Source organism: Macaca mulatta, chromosome 5 (assembly GCF_049350105.2).
Source record: "Macaca mulatta isolate MMU2019108-1 chromosome 5, T2T-MMU8v2.0, whole genome shotgun sequence".
Lineage (NCBI taxonomy): Eukaryota > Metazoa > Chordata > Mammalia > Primates > Cercopithecidae > Macaca > Macaca mulatta.
This window is the reverse complement of record NC_133410.1, coordinates 117139254-117154124: the sequence shown is the minus strand read 5'-3', so window position 1 is coordinate 117154124 and position 14871 is coordinate 117139254. Positions and strand designations below refer to the sequence as shown.

Genomic DNA, 14871 nt, shown 5'->3' with positions numbered 1-14871 from the left:
TGATACTATACTAGAGTTACACAAGATGCAACCATCAGGAGTAACCAGTGAAGGCTAACAAAACCCTCTGAATCATCTTTGTAACTTCCTGCAAATGCACAACTATTTCAAAAGAATTTTTTTAATATGTAACTTCAAAAAAAAAAGAAGAAGAAAGAAGAAGAAGAAAGAAGAAGAAGAAGGAAGAAGAAGAAGGAAGAAAGAAGAAGGAAGAAGAAGGAAGAAAGAAGAAGAAAGAAGAAAGAAGAAAGAAGAAGAAAGAAGAAGAAGAAGAAAAAGGCCTCTGGCCCACAGGGTAAAGTGGAAAAGAGAGAGAGCAGGAAAGTTTCCTGCAGGGGATGCTGGAGGTAATTCAGCTGTGCTTTGAATCACTTCTCTAAAAATGCTCAACAAGATCTCAAGTATCTTCCACATTGCTAAACCCAATGAACATTGTGTTCTCATCTTACTCAACTCTTCAAGAACTTACAAGAGAACTGATTACTCCACCCTGTCTTAAATATTTGGTTCCTGTGGCATCTGGGACACTGTTCTTTTGGTCCTCCTCACTGGTTACCCTATGGTCTCCTACTTGACCTATTAACTGTTATTTCTCAGGGCCTCTCTGCCTACAAAATATTCCCTGGTGATTCTAGACTTCCCATAACTTTACATATGACTTCTATACTGACACAACTCTGGCCCTGATCTCACCCCTGAATGCAGGTCTCTGCATCACAACTGGCTATTTAACATCTGTCACCATTAGGATGACTAATGGGCAACTCTAATCAACGGCTAAACTACAACTCTTCACCCACACACACACACAAAAACTAGGAGTCATGCTTAATTTTTTCTACTAGTATGCCACATATTGTACCTGTAAGTCTCCAAAACTCTCAAACCCATCCATCATTCTCGATCTCCAACACCACCACTCTTCTCCAAGTTGCATCAATTCTCATAAAAAAAAAAAAAAAAGAATGCTCCCAATAGCCTCATAACTCTCCTTCCTTCTACTCTAACCCCCTCCTACTCCACTCTCTGCCGGCCCAGCAGCCAGAGGGATCTATTACAGATGTAAATTAGACCTCACTCTCCCTCTTATGTCACATCACAATGCCTTATCATGGCATTTGGAACAAGGCTCATACTCCTTACAAAGCCTGCAAGCCCTACCCAACTCGATCCCACCTGCCTTGCCACACCCATCTCTCACCTACTTCTGCTGCTCACAGGCTGCAGCAGATTGGCCTTCCTCCCATTCCTGTGTAAGCACACTCTTTCCCTCCACAGGTTGTACATGCTGTTCACTCTGCTGAGTCTTTCTCATCCTTCACATCTCAGTGTAAATCTGACCTCTTCTGACGAACCTTTCCTGACTGTCCTAGGGCAGGCCACTCCAGTCACTCTCTATTTCCTTCCAAGAAATAGTCCAAATCTCAGCTTATTCATTGGTATTACTTGCCTATCATCCTATCAATCCTGCTTTCCAACACCTTTTCCTCTCTCAACATATACAACCGATTTCCACTGGAGGAGAAACCTAGACTCCTGTTTACTGCTGAATCCCCAGAATCAAAAATGAGGTCTAGCACCTAGCAAGTGCAAAAAAAAAAAAAAAAAAAAGGTGTTACAGGGGCTTGGGATTGTGTCTCAGCAATCTGTGTCATGTAGGTATTTGATTAAGTCAATATATTTATGAAATCCAAGGCAACCTATCCTGGGAGCTTGATGAATGCAGTGACTTCCCCAGTAGTCAGTGAATTTTCTGCTACGAAATCCTTCATCTGCACTGAGTTATTTTTCGTCCAGAGAACTGTACTCTACTCTCCCTTCCCTCCCCTGCCCATCCTCTCTCCCAGTCTCTCTACAATGCCTGGGTCTTCTTACATTCTAATCATATCTGTTCCTGGCTGCTGAGTATTTGATATCAAGTAATATTTTCTCTGATCGAGGTTTTACAGTGGCCTTGCTTCCCAAACTGTCACAATAAGCAACTGAGGAAGAGCACAAATTAGTAAACAACATTACACACAAAAACAAGAAAAGGATAGGGTAAAGACGATGGTGGACAAGAGGTAGACAATGAGGTGATAGATCAGGAGTTAAATGTACTGATGCACTGGAGGTAAGAGACCAGACCAGATGCTAAAGAGTATGAGTGGCCATCTTTCCCATACTCATGAATCAAATAATCTAAACATTTCATTTACAGGCCCAGGCACATCTCCTGGCATGGATAGTCACAAATCGAAGGTACAGATAACCTCAGAGAGAAGTTTCACTGTAACATTTGTTAACTCATACTTGCAAAAGACTCTAGAACCAGTGTGATGTGGCACTCACTGAGTAACTCCATGATATAATTCAGTTTTTAAAATACAACATGCCAAAGTCATTGGATGGCAACGCTTAATGAATTGTCTTCAGATTTATGTGGGATATTGTTCCTTAAGGATAAGGCTGGTTAGAGCTGTACTGCCCAGTATAGGAGGTGCCAGGCACACGTGGCAACTGAGTGCTTGATATGTAGCTGGTCTGAATTCAGACATCGTGTAAGTGTAGAATATACATCAGATTTCAAAGGCTTGGAAGAGAATGTAAAAATTTCAAGAATTTTATATTGATTATAACTGGTAACATTACATATAATATTTTGGTATATTAGGCTAAATAAAATGTTATAAAAATAATTTCATCTGTTTCTTCTTACTTTTTGTAATGTAGCTATTGGAAAAATCAATTACATAAATGGCAATCATGTATGGCTCACATTATATTTCCATTGACAGTACTAGGTTCTCGGGAGATGGTTAACTCTTTAGGGATGCTGTGCACATTGGTCCAGAGTCTGCTCTTTCTAAGCTCAGAAACTAGTTCATCAAAGAGAAATAAGCTCTAGTTCATATTAACAAAAGATGCAACAGAGAACATCAATCTTTAAACTTATCAACAATTGCTGGGAGATGGAAAAGATACCCTTCTGGTACAAGCGAAGGTTTCTTACTTGGCTACTTATATAGCCAAGACATCCCCATTCTGTCACGGAGATACTGGCAGGACAAAGCAAACTATTAACCAAGAATTGTGCTTGACAAGGATAAAATGTAAGCAAATGAGTCAGAGTCTGATGGGATACTACACCCACAGAGCCAGGGCTCAAGAAGTTTCTAAATTAGAGAAGCAAGGGCCTAGAAAAATCTCTAAAAGCATTTTAGAATACAGACCAAAACTTTCTATCCTCCCACATCAAGTTTTTATTCAAACATGCACATTTATAAGAGGAATTCAATCCATCTTATATGTACAGATATTTTCCTCTTAAAGTCGCAAAGTGACTCCAAATCTAAAAAGAATGTATTTAAAAGAATTACAAATACGAAAATATTCTATCTCTATGGTTTTAGAGTTTCCAATTTTTTTATCCTTCTACATAAGACAATCTCTTCCCCCTAGAAACTGCTATGTATTATAACACCATCCAGCTAATTTTCCACCTGTATTTCATAAAAATTACCAAAATTCTACACTATTTCTGATTCCATTTTTTAAGACACAAGAAAATTCCCAAGATTTTATTTCTTACACTAGTGCTATTGCTACATTGTACAAAGAGAAGACCTTTAACTGAATATAGGATTGTTATCACAGGGTTCCTTAAAAAAATAACCCCATCTATTGTTAATTCTTACTCATTTTATTTTTAGAGATGGGGTCTAACTGTTGCCCAGGCTGGAGTGCCGTGGCATGATCATAGCTCACTGCAGACTCCAAATCCTGGGCTCAAGAGATTCACCTGCCTCAGTTTCCTGAGTAGCTGGGACTACAGGTCCATGCCACACCTCGCTAATTTTGGAGGAGGGGGAGGCGGGGTGGGGGGAAGGTGGGGGGGGTTGGCGGGGTGGGGGAGGCCGGGGGCGGGGGCGGGAGGCAGGGGAGGGTCAGAATAGGGATGGAGGCCTGGCTATGTTGCCCAAACTGGTCTCAAACTCCTGGCCTTAAGTGATCCTCTCACCTTGGCCTTCCAAAGCACTGGGATTACAGGCATGAGCAACTGGGCCCAGCCTCTTGTTCTTTTTACTTTCAGAAGTTGACACTATGATTCTGAGATACTGTCTACTCTGAGAGTCTATAGCCCTCTACGTACTTACAATAGATGACCCAATGAATGATGCCACCTTTTGTTTACAGCTGTTGTTCTCTAGGACTTCATAATAACATTGCTAGTCAAACAGAGAAAATACAAGATCTTTAAAAATTAAAAGGAACCTGGAGTAAAAATTAAGCGATAATCTCCACCATCCCAGTATCACCATGCTGGGACTATCATTTCACCCTAAACAAATGCAAAGGCATGACACAACTACACGGGATGCAGAGACACATTCCTGTTAGGCAACTCTGACAAAAAAGGCTCAAGTGGCTCTACCTGCTCCAGAATCACTAAGACACTTTTTTCCTGGAAACTTTGGTACTGTCATTTTAAATAATTGCTAGGTATAGAAATACATAGAATTATCAAAAGTTAACTCTCCCTCCCACAAAGTGGTTAATTTTACATATAAAATAAAACAGCCCTCAAAATGTAAACCTTGCTATTCTTTTTTTTTTTTTTTTTTTTTGAGAAGCAGTCTCACTTTGTCTCCCAGGCTAGAGTGCGGTGGCACGATCTCGGCTCACTGCAAGCTCCACCTCCCGGGTTCACGCCATTCTCCTGCCTCAGCCTCCCGAGTAGCTGGGACTACAGGCGCCCGCCACCACACCCGGCTAATTTTTTGTATTTCTAGTAGAGACGGGGTTTCATCGTGTTAGCCAGGATGGTCTCGATCTCCTGACCTCGTGATCCGCCCGCCTCGGCCTCCCAAAGTGCTGGGATTACAGGCGTGAGCCACCGCGCCCGGCCAACCTTGCTATTCTTAATGTGTCTGTAATAAATCATGAGATCAGGCAGCCCTCTCCTAGGACTGGCATAAGGAACAAATCAAAACACAGATTGCTCTGTCTTTGTTCCTACTGCTGCTCTATCAAGTTACCACAAAGTCAGTGGCTTAAAAGAACACAGATTTTTTTTCTCCTACAGTTCTGGAGGTCAGAAGTCCCAAATGGATCCCTCTGAGCTAAACATCACAGTGTCAGAAGGACTGTACTCCTTTCTGGAGGCTCCATGGGAGAGCTCATTTCCTTGCCTCCTCCAGCTTCTGGAGACTGTGTGCATTCCTTGGCTTGTGGCCTCCTTCCATTTTCAAAGCCAGCAATGGATGTCTGAGTTTTTCCAATAATGTCAACTTTCCTGCTGTGACTCTTCTGCTTCCCTTTTCCACTCAGAAGATCCCTGTGATTACACTGGGCTCATCCAGATGATCTAGGATAATGTTAATATCAACATCAGCTGGTCAGCACCCTTAACTCCATCTGCAACCCGAATTCCCCCTTCCATGCAGGATGAGTGAGAATCCCTTACCTGAAATGCTTGGGACCAGAAGTGTTTTGGATTTTTTAAATTTTGGAGTATTCTCATTATTTTTCATATACATCTTATACACAGATTGAAGGTAATTTTGTATGTTTTAAATAATTTTGTGCATGAAACAAAGTTTTGACTGTTTTAACTATGACCAATCATGTGACATTAGGTGTGCAATTTTTCATTTACGGTGTCACACTGGCACTCAAAAAGTTTCAGATCTTGGAGCATTTTGGATTTTTGGATTAGGAATGTTCAAGCTATATACCAAAACAGATTCATAGGTTCTGGGAATTAAGATGTGAACATCTTTGGAGAGCCATTATTTTGCTTACTACCAACTCCAACAGTAATTAGAAAACAAAGAAACCTCAAGTGTACAAGCTACTCTCCTCCAATAAAGATTTTTAACTATTTTAATTTACAACAAATGAAAACCCTAAAGCTAAAAAAATAAAACGAATGCTGTTAGGACAAGAGACCCGAGATTGCTGCTCGTCTTGCTTAGCTGAGTGTGCTGAGTGGGGAATGGGAGAATGCATGCTTCCTTCCCAGACTATCACCAGGGTCGACCATGCACTCAGCTTTTACAGAGAAATGCTTGATAACACCATAGTGAAAATTAGTATCAACGTCTTTTTTCTTTTTTTGAGAAAGGATCTCGCTCTGTCGCCCAGGTTGGAGTGCAGTGGCGCAATCTCAGCTCACTGCAGTCTCAGCCTCCCGGGATAAAGCAATCCTACCACCTCTGCCTCCCAAACAGCTGGGACTTCAGGTATGCACCACCAGGCCCGGCTAATTTTTGTGTTTTTTGTAGAGGAGGGGTTGCATCATGTTGCCTGGGCTAGTCTCAAACTCCTGGACTCAAGCCATCCACCCACCTTGGCCTCCCAAAGTGCTGGGACTATAGGTGTGAGCCACAGTGCCCAGTCTATCAATGTCTTTCAATAGCAATATTGAAATACATAATCTAATTGTAATCCTCCACATGGCAAATCACGGAGTTGATCATATGTTTGAACAGATGCAATTTTTTCTTTGGCAAAATTGCAATATACAAGGACACAAATAGGGCCCAAACTGTGAGAAACATGCTAGATTCCACAAGGCACAGTGCAGTGATTAGACTCTGCAGTAAGGCTGCCTGCTTTCAAAATCTAATTCAACTATTTACCACCTGTGTGGCCTTAAGTAAGTGACTTAACCTCTCTGTGTCTCAAGTAGGGATCCTTAAAGCGAATTTTAAGAGTAAATGAGTAACAGTTTTAAGTACTTAGAACAAACCCTGACACATAGTGAAAATAAGTATTTGTTAAATAAACTTTTAAATGCTCCTGCTTGCTGCTTATAACTTGCCAATCAAACTATATTTCAAGGGAGCAAACTTCTCAGCCCTAGCTAATTTAGCATATGGCATATATTTTATATATATGTAAATATATTCAATGACATTCATGCAGAATAAGTGGTATATTACACTAACCAAAACAATACACTTTGTTGCTATTAAAGTTTGGTAGCAATTACTGGGGTAGTAATAACTGGGTGGTTCAACAACTCGCTGAACAAATGCAAATGTCAGAAGACAGTAGCAGCTGTGTTAAATAAACTGTCTCAGGGCCTCCTAAAGAAAGACGCACAGCATTGGCGAGGACAGTAGGGTTTGTGATTCTTAGTGGCCCAGGCACTTTCTGGGACAGTGGTGTTCATGGTACAATACTCCCCAGAAGCCTAAGCTCTGTGAGGGACAGTACCAGTTGTGCTAGACTACCGCTACCAGCATCTGCTAAGAGGGCAGGCATATTGTGACTGTGGCTTCAAAAGCTTTTCAGCATTCACAGCTGATGTTATACACTTCTTATGAAAGTTCTTGAATTCAATGGCAGTGTACAACCAACTTCAATCATTTTATTTTAACCCCAAAGGAAAGGGGGCAGGGAAAAATACGGGACAGGTTCCAGCTCCTATTAGCACAGCCAAGATGTAGCATATGAATGTGGATATACCATTCCAAAAGAAACATGCTACCTTAACGAGAAAGAATGGTTCCATTTGACACAGTAAGACTGAACTCTGTTTTAAAAGTTCGAAGTGCAGCTTATATGCAGAAAATAACGATTGCTGAGCCCTTGAATATTTACTGTGAAGCAGGCATTACTCTCAATATTTTACACACAGGGAGCCATGTAATTCGTATAGTCACTTTATGGGGTAAATATTATTTTACTCCCGTTATGCAGCCAGGAAATAGAGGTTCACCTGTGGAAGCTGCTCCGGGGCATCTAGTGGTGAGCAGCAGTGCTGTGACTCAAGTCCAAGCCCGCCTAAGCCTGTCAGGGTTCACCTCTGGCATAATTTCATGATCTTAAGGCAGCACAGACCAGAGGAATGTTCCAGAAGCACGTACACATACAGTCCTATATCAAACTATGTCTCTCAAAACCCAACATATCGCTGAAGCTAGCGGAGAGAAGACAGAAAGCTATGTAGGGTACTGGGAAGTGTATGGCATTAGAATCACTTGGGCCTGCCCTCAAATCCCTGCTCCACTTCCCACCGGCTCTGTACCCTTGGCTACTTTAAGGTTACTTTTGCCTTGTTTCACCTTTAAACACTTTCCTAATTGTTTCCATACCTCCAGAGTGGATAGAATTTCCATTTTGCAGAGCTGTCTGAAGATGAAGATAGCAGTTCATTTAATCTTCACTAGTATTTACGGTATCATTATTTAACCACCACTATCTATCAACACTAACTCCATGTTCTGTGTTTGGGGAAGCTTGGAGAATCCACACAATTGACCTCTCTCTGTTTCAAAGACTGAACTTCACATTCAACTAATGCTGCAAGTCTTCCTGAACGATCTCCACCTCTGTTTGGAAACAGGATGCTATCTAAGGTCTAATACCTAGAATCTATGAGGAACTTAAATATACAAGCAAAAAAAAAATTAAAAAATGGGCAAAGCCACAAACTGACACTTCTCAAAAGACAACATACACACAGCCAACAAGCATATGAAAAAATGCTCAACATCATTAATTACTAGAGAAATGCAAACCAAAACCACAATAGATACCATCTCACACTAGTCAGAATGGCTATTATTAAAAAGTCAAAAAACATGCTGGCAAGGTTGCAGAGAAAAGGGAACACTTATATACTGCTAGTGGGAATGTAAATTAGCTCAGCTAATCACTGTGGAAAGCAGTTTAGAGATTTCTCAAAGAACTGAAAACAGAACTACCATTTGACCCAGCAATGTCATTACTAGATATAAACCCAAAAGAATAAAAATCATTCTGCCATAAAGATATATGCACATGTATGTTCATCACAGCACTATTCACAATAGCAAACACATGGAATCAACCTAAATGCCCATCAACAGTGGACTGGGTAATGAAAATGTGGTACATATATACCATGGAATACTATGCAGTCATAAAAATGAATGAAATCGTGTCCTGTGCGGCAACATGCACATAGCTGGAGGCCATTATCCTAAGTGAATTAATGCAGGAATGGAAAACCAAGTACTGAATGTTCTCACAAATAAGCGGGAGCTAAACACTGAGTACACATGGACCCTAAGAAGGGAACAACAGACACGGGGGCCTACTTCAGGGTAGAGGATGGGAGGAGGGTGAAGACTGAAAAACTACCTATCAGTTACCATACTATCTGAGTGACAAAATAATATGTACATCAAACCCCTGTGATATACAATTTACCCATGTAACAAACCTGCACACCCAAAATAAAAGCTGGAAGGAAAAATAAAGGAATTGTGTGGCTGAGCAGGGTGGCTCATGCCTGTTATTCAAGCACTTTGGAAGGCTGAGGTGGGAGGATCGCTTGAGTCCAGGCATTCAAGACCAACCTGGGCAGCATAGCAACACTCTGTCTCAATTTAAAAAAGTAAAATAATAATAATATAAATAGTAAATAGGGGTATAGTGAAAGAAAAGACTGTACATATAAAAGTAACAATTCAGTTAAAGTTTCTTCTTTAAAAAAATGTGCACAAGTTTAGTTTGAAAGTTTTAAGCGAGATATCAATTTAAATAAATATAAACACAAAATTATAAGGCTGAATTTCAAATTGTATAGGAGTTTGTCAATAGAGGGAAAACCAATTATAAAATAACTCATCTGATTTGACTTTAATTCTATTAGCTGTTTCTTTAAACTTTGCTTTGAATTACAAGTCATTGTTAGAAATTAATAAAGTGAACCGATCTGGGTATCCATATGAAGTGGCTGAAATGAACACTACTCATATTCTAACATCCTTTATCAAAAACTTAAAGATAAATTAACACTGGAAATCAAAATAGAAAACCGAAGGAAAAACTAAAATTTTGACTCAGAGTAGCAAAGGTGTGATATTATTGTAAAGCTTCAGAATGTTTCAAGAAATGCTTTATATTTATAATGAAAATAAACTAACGGAAATTTCTCGCACTTTGATTAAATCAGCCCCAAAATGTCAAACAACAAATGTGTAACGTTTTAAAAAATAGGTGACCTATTTAAAATGGATGGCACTTATTCTAAAGCTAGTGATAAGGCTGCTAAATGCAACACCTGAAAGTCATTCATCTATCTCACTGGGTTCTAATGCTTCATCAAACTGTAGAAGTAGAATGTCCTTCAGAGAGCTCCTCGGCAAAATGAGCAGCCCTCCATTCTGCTATACTTCCCCACAAAAGACATTTAGCTTCATGGCTAATAAAAAATAACAAACGCAAACAGTACTTTAAGAAAGTTTGTATGTTCCCTTTTCAACAGATAAATTCCTTGCATAATGAGCTACTGATCCACTGTGCAGCTCCACAGAGAAAGTTGATCCTATTGCTGAAGTCTTATGAGACACGCTAAAGGAACTCAGAAATTAGGACTCCAGAATTTTAAATTAAAGAGACAGGGAACAGTTCTCTAATTCTGAACACAGTTTAGAAAAAAGGGCAGCTAAATTAAACATTATGTTTCACTTTTAAAAATGCAAAATAACTGAAATAATCATGAACGTGTAGACAGATATCGCCATAAAGATTTAAAGCAGAGCTGCTTAAAATAGTGAACACTAGAAACAAACCAAGTGTTCAGCAATTGGGGATTGCTTGAGACACAGCCACGTAACAGAAAACTAAAAATGATGCTGTGTGAGAGTATGTTAGTGACACACAGTTGTCCATGTTTGGATGAGGAGAGAAAACCTAAGTTGGAACACAGAGAACGAACCCATTTTTGTAGAGATAAATTTTAGCTGTGCAACTTCAGGAAAGTTACTTAATTTCCCTAAAACAGTTTTATCCTCAGTAAGAGAAGGTAATAAGAGTACCTACCTCACCGGATTGCAGTGGGGATTACAAGAGATTTGGTATATAAAGCAACTGTCACATTGCCTGGCCCATAGTAAGATCAATACTTGTTAGCTATTTGTGTTATCTGTGCATAGGGGCAAAAACGAAGGAGATAGTTGCTACCCAAGGCTTACAGCCCAGTAGAGACGTAATCAAGAGGGAGCAGATATAAATGTTAAATGAGTTTCTGGGTGGTGAGATTATGGCTGATTTGTTTGCCTATACTTATAAATTTCCATAAGTAACACATTACTTATAATATGGGGAAAACTAATAAATTGGAATACTCATACACTGATAATCCTCTTAAAAATCTACCAGTGTTTTGTTCACAGCAAGTAAATCTTTTTTTGTTTTGTTTTGAGACAGAGTCTAGCTCTGTCACCCAGGCTGTAGTGCAGTGATGGAATCTCAGCTCACTGCAACCTCCACCTCCCGGGTTCAAGCGATTCTCCTGCGTCAGCCTCCAGAGTATCTGGGACTACAGGCGAGCACCAACATGCCCGGCTAATCTTTGTATTTTTAGTAGAGATGGAGTTTCACCATATTGGCCAGGCTGCTCTTGAACTTCTGACGTCAAGAGATCTGCCTGCCTCAGCCTCCCAAAGCGCTGGAATTACAGGCATGAACCACTGCGCCCAGTCACACAGCAAATATATCTTAGTTGAGCTGAGCTGACCCTTCAGATTTCATTTAAACAAGCTTGCTTTGAATATTTAAAATTATTTAAACCGAAGAGCTATCACTTGTCCATAATATTTTACTGGGTAAAGCAAGAAGGCATACTTTTATTATTCAGCCTCATAAAGAATTTATGAGCCCCTATTCAAGACCATTCAGAATGCCACCAGATCTCCTATTATCAGTGGGAGGCAGCCTATGACAGCCTAATCACTTCTTGTCTCTTCCCAAGTCCCCAGCACTCTCCTTTTTTGACTCCTATTTCCCCCTCTTGATAATCACAGCCTGAGGTCTCTACTGGACTGTAAGCCTTGGGGTAGCAACTATCAACTTCGTTAGCATTGCTAGCCCCTAGCACGGTGGCTGTTATGTAGTTGTTGCATACTAAAGGTTCAGCAAATAAATATCTGGTACTAGTAGTTCAAGACAAAGCCTTTAATTTCTCCATTGAGACAATGCGCTAAAGGTGAGTAAGTCATTGTTTAGTCTAAAACTGTCCAAAACTCTCAGTAATTATTCCTTCAAAAAAGAAACATCTCACCTCAAAGTATCACTTTCAAAGAAAGTTCTCACTGGTATTCCATTGTCTATTTTAGTAGTTCTAAGATTATTTCTATTTTTTCCCTGTATTTTGTTTAAAGTCCCACAAAAATCTCAAAGAGCTTAAGTGAACTTGCTCAAAGGAACACAGCTCAGAGAGCCTTAGGTCTCCTGGACTCCCATGTCCACGATCTCACTACACGGTACAATGGTAACAGAGCTCCCAGATCTTCTACCCTATAAGTTGTTATAGTTATGGTAAGAGCGCATGTCTTCAATAACACGTGCACAGTGCTAAAGTTTCTTCCAAACATTTCCTAGGGCTTTTACAAGATTCTGGGAGGGGAGAAACTCAGAACAGGGTGCAGCCACCTCAAGGAGTCCAAGTGCTTCCCTCTAGATTCACAAGTCAACCAGCTTTACTTAAAAATGAAACCAAAGGAACCAAATTAAACATTAACTTGTAAAAAAAAAAAACCCAAAAAACAAAAAACAAAACAAAAAAACCACTTCAACCAGACTATTGTGAAGTAAGAATTTCAGAAGACCAAGGAAAGGGCCATAAAGAGGACATTTTGCACTGCTTGCACTGCTTCTTTAGAGAAAAAAAGGTAAAGGTAAAGTTTGCTTCCTACACATTCTTCCTGTAAATTCCAGGTTGTCACTTTCAGCCATTGCTCTGACATTGTTTAAACAGTAAATGGCAGTTCCCATGACACAGGATGAAAACCATAACCTTCTCAGGTATCCGTACTAAAATGTTTAACTTGCTGAAAACATCACTTCCCAATCTAAAGAACTTGCCACAGCATTTCACACGCTAACCCTCGGCCCACCAGGCTTATAAGAAGGACATTCTGTGGAAATTAATTGGTTATTAGCTAAGCCAGCTGGAACATACTATTATTTATATATAAACAGCTACAATTTGTTGGGGTCTGCTTTGTACCAGACATTATGAGAGGTCTTTTGCGCTTTAATCCTCATTATTATCCTCATTATTAATCCTTATTTAATCCACCTTATTATCTGAAGTAGAAATAATCCCATTTTACTGGTTCAGAATGTTTAATGTACCTGAGCACCCACCGTTAATACAGAAGTCTGGAAATGAAACCAAGGATTTGAAAAGTTAGGTACAGATTCAAAATCCACGCCGAATCCAGTGACACTAAACAGTTGAATCTCTTCAAACATAACACACACGTCAAAATGATTTTAAGGTCATTTTAGAGCATGCAAGACTTGAAATAGAGGAATGGCAACATTAATAAAAAAGACTGCAGGACATAACATTTTGAGTTGGTTTCAAGCCGCAGATAAGTAATGATTATCCATACTGCTGACTGGATGTTGACAGGGGTTCACTGCCCCTTATTTTCGCTGAGAAACCAAGTCTTCCCCTCCCTAAGGGGAGCAGCTCTGAAATGCCACACGTTGAAGGGTTTCGGTGTGGGCTGCCCAAGAGCTGGGCTGTTACTGTTCACACATCATCAGTAAGTGCCTCTCAAAAAAGAAAAAAAAAAAAAAGAAAGAAAGAAAAACAAACCACACACACACACACAGTCCCTCCTCCACCACCTGAACTTCAGCCCTGACCTCTAGAGTGGTTCTGGACAATCTGTGGTTTATAACCTGTGCCCTTTCAACGCCAGGACCAAGGTACCCGAAATGGGTTGCAAATGAATGCGCTGACTGCTCAGAGGAAGGAGACTAAGGCACACATCTCTCCTCCAGACCACAAAATCGAGGAAGGATACCCTGGGCGGGGAGGGTGGGGGCCGGATTACAGCCACGTCCCCGCTTCGCAATCCACCTTTCCCCTCCCGCGCTTCGGAGGACTCGCCGCTCCCCAGCCCATCCTCCTCCTGGCCCCTCCGCGCGCTCCTTACCCGCTGGTAGCCGGGGCTCCAGACACTCCCAGCTGAAGGCACTTGCTCCCGGGAAGGGGATCTGCCACGGGATGGAGCCCGCTGCCGCAGCCGCCGCGGCCAGGTCCGGGCGTCACCACCCCCGGGCCGAAGCCGCTAGAAAGTTTGCTCGGGGTCTCGCCCTCCCACGCCGCGGCCTGTCTAGGGGAAGCAGCTCTCCAGGTCCCTCCCGTGGCCGCCGCCCCCGAGGCCGCACTCGGCGGCGCTGCAGCACCGGCCAGGCTCCGAGCGGCCGAAGGCGGCTCCGTGCACGCCGAGGGCCGGGTCTCCCCGCCCCACTCAGCCCACGGCGCGGCGCTCAGTGTTGACCGCGGCCCCGCGCCCGCTCTCCCCGCCCGCCGCGCGCGGCCCGCTCCCTGCACCCTGCGCCCAGCGCGCTCCTGACATCATTCATTCTCTCACACCCTCGCCCGCCCACTTCATTTCCAAACAGTGACTCACCCGTCGGCCCGGTGGCAGTAGTGCCTGTTCCTGCTGCCGTGGCTCTCCAGGCGCAGAGTGGAGCTCGAAAAACCTGCGCGACTTCTTAAGAAGAAAATCCCAGCCGACTCTCCCCTCGCGGCTGTTTAAGGTGCAGAGAAGGAGGGGCTTGGCAGGCAGGGCAGTTTGGCTCCCGGCCGAAAGGCTGAGGGCCTGGAACTGACCTCCCCGAGCGGCAACAGAGATCAATCTGGGAAAGTTCTTTGGGTGCCACTCCCAGCAACTTTCAGGGGTGGGGCTGGAACGGGATCCCCCACCCCCGCACCCCGCCTGTTTCGGAAAATGCTTCGGTATGAGTGGGCTTGGGAGCGCCAGCGTTGATTCAGAGGGTTGACCGGTGTTGACCGGGCCTAAGTCAAAGAGGTGGGTTTCCAAACCTCCAGCGCTGCCTGGCAAGGTTAGTCATCAGTCCGTATGGTGT

General features: G+C 42.1%; 2 protein-coding genes across 2 annotated transcripts in view; both read right to left on the bottom strand.

Annotated features, from left to right (window-relative positions):
- The window catches only part of SGMS2 (sphingomyelin synthase 2), a 90871-nt gene extending 76229 nt beyond the window's left edge, over positions 1–14642 (bottom strand). Inside the window, 1 exon segment of the mRNA NM_001193740.2 lies at positions 14412–14642. The gene's annotated coding sequence lies outside the window, so the exon portion shown is untranslated.
- Positions 1–14871, bottom strand: part of LOC144340954 (uncharacterized) — a 98391-nt gene that overhangs the window by 57887 nt on the left and 25633 nt on the right. Inside the window, exons 3-5 of the mRNA XM_078002584.1 lie at positions 14615–14839; positions 14412–14532; positions 13932–14333 (exon numbers count right to left, since the gene is read on the bottom strand). Coding sequence (XP_077858710.1) covers positions 13932–14333; positions 14412–14532; positions 14615–14839 — 748 coding nt within the window. The remainder of the gene's footprint in view (positions 1–13931; positions 14334–14411; positions 14533–14614; positions 14840–14871) is intronic.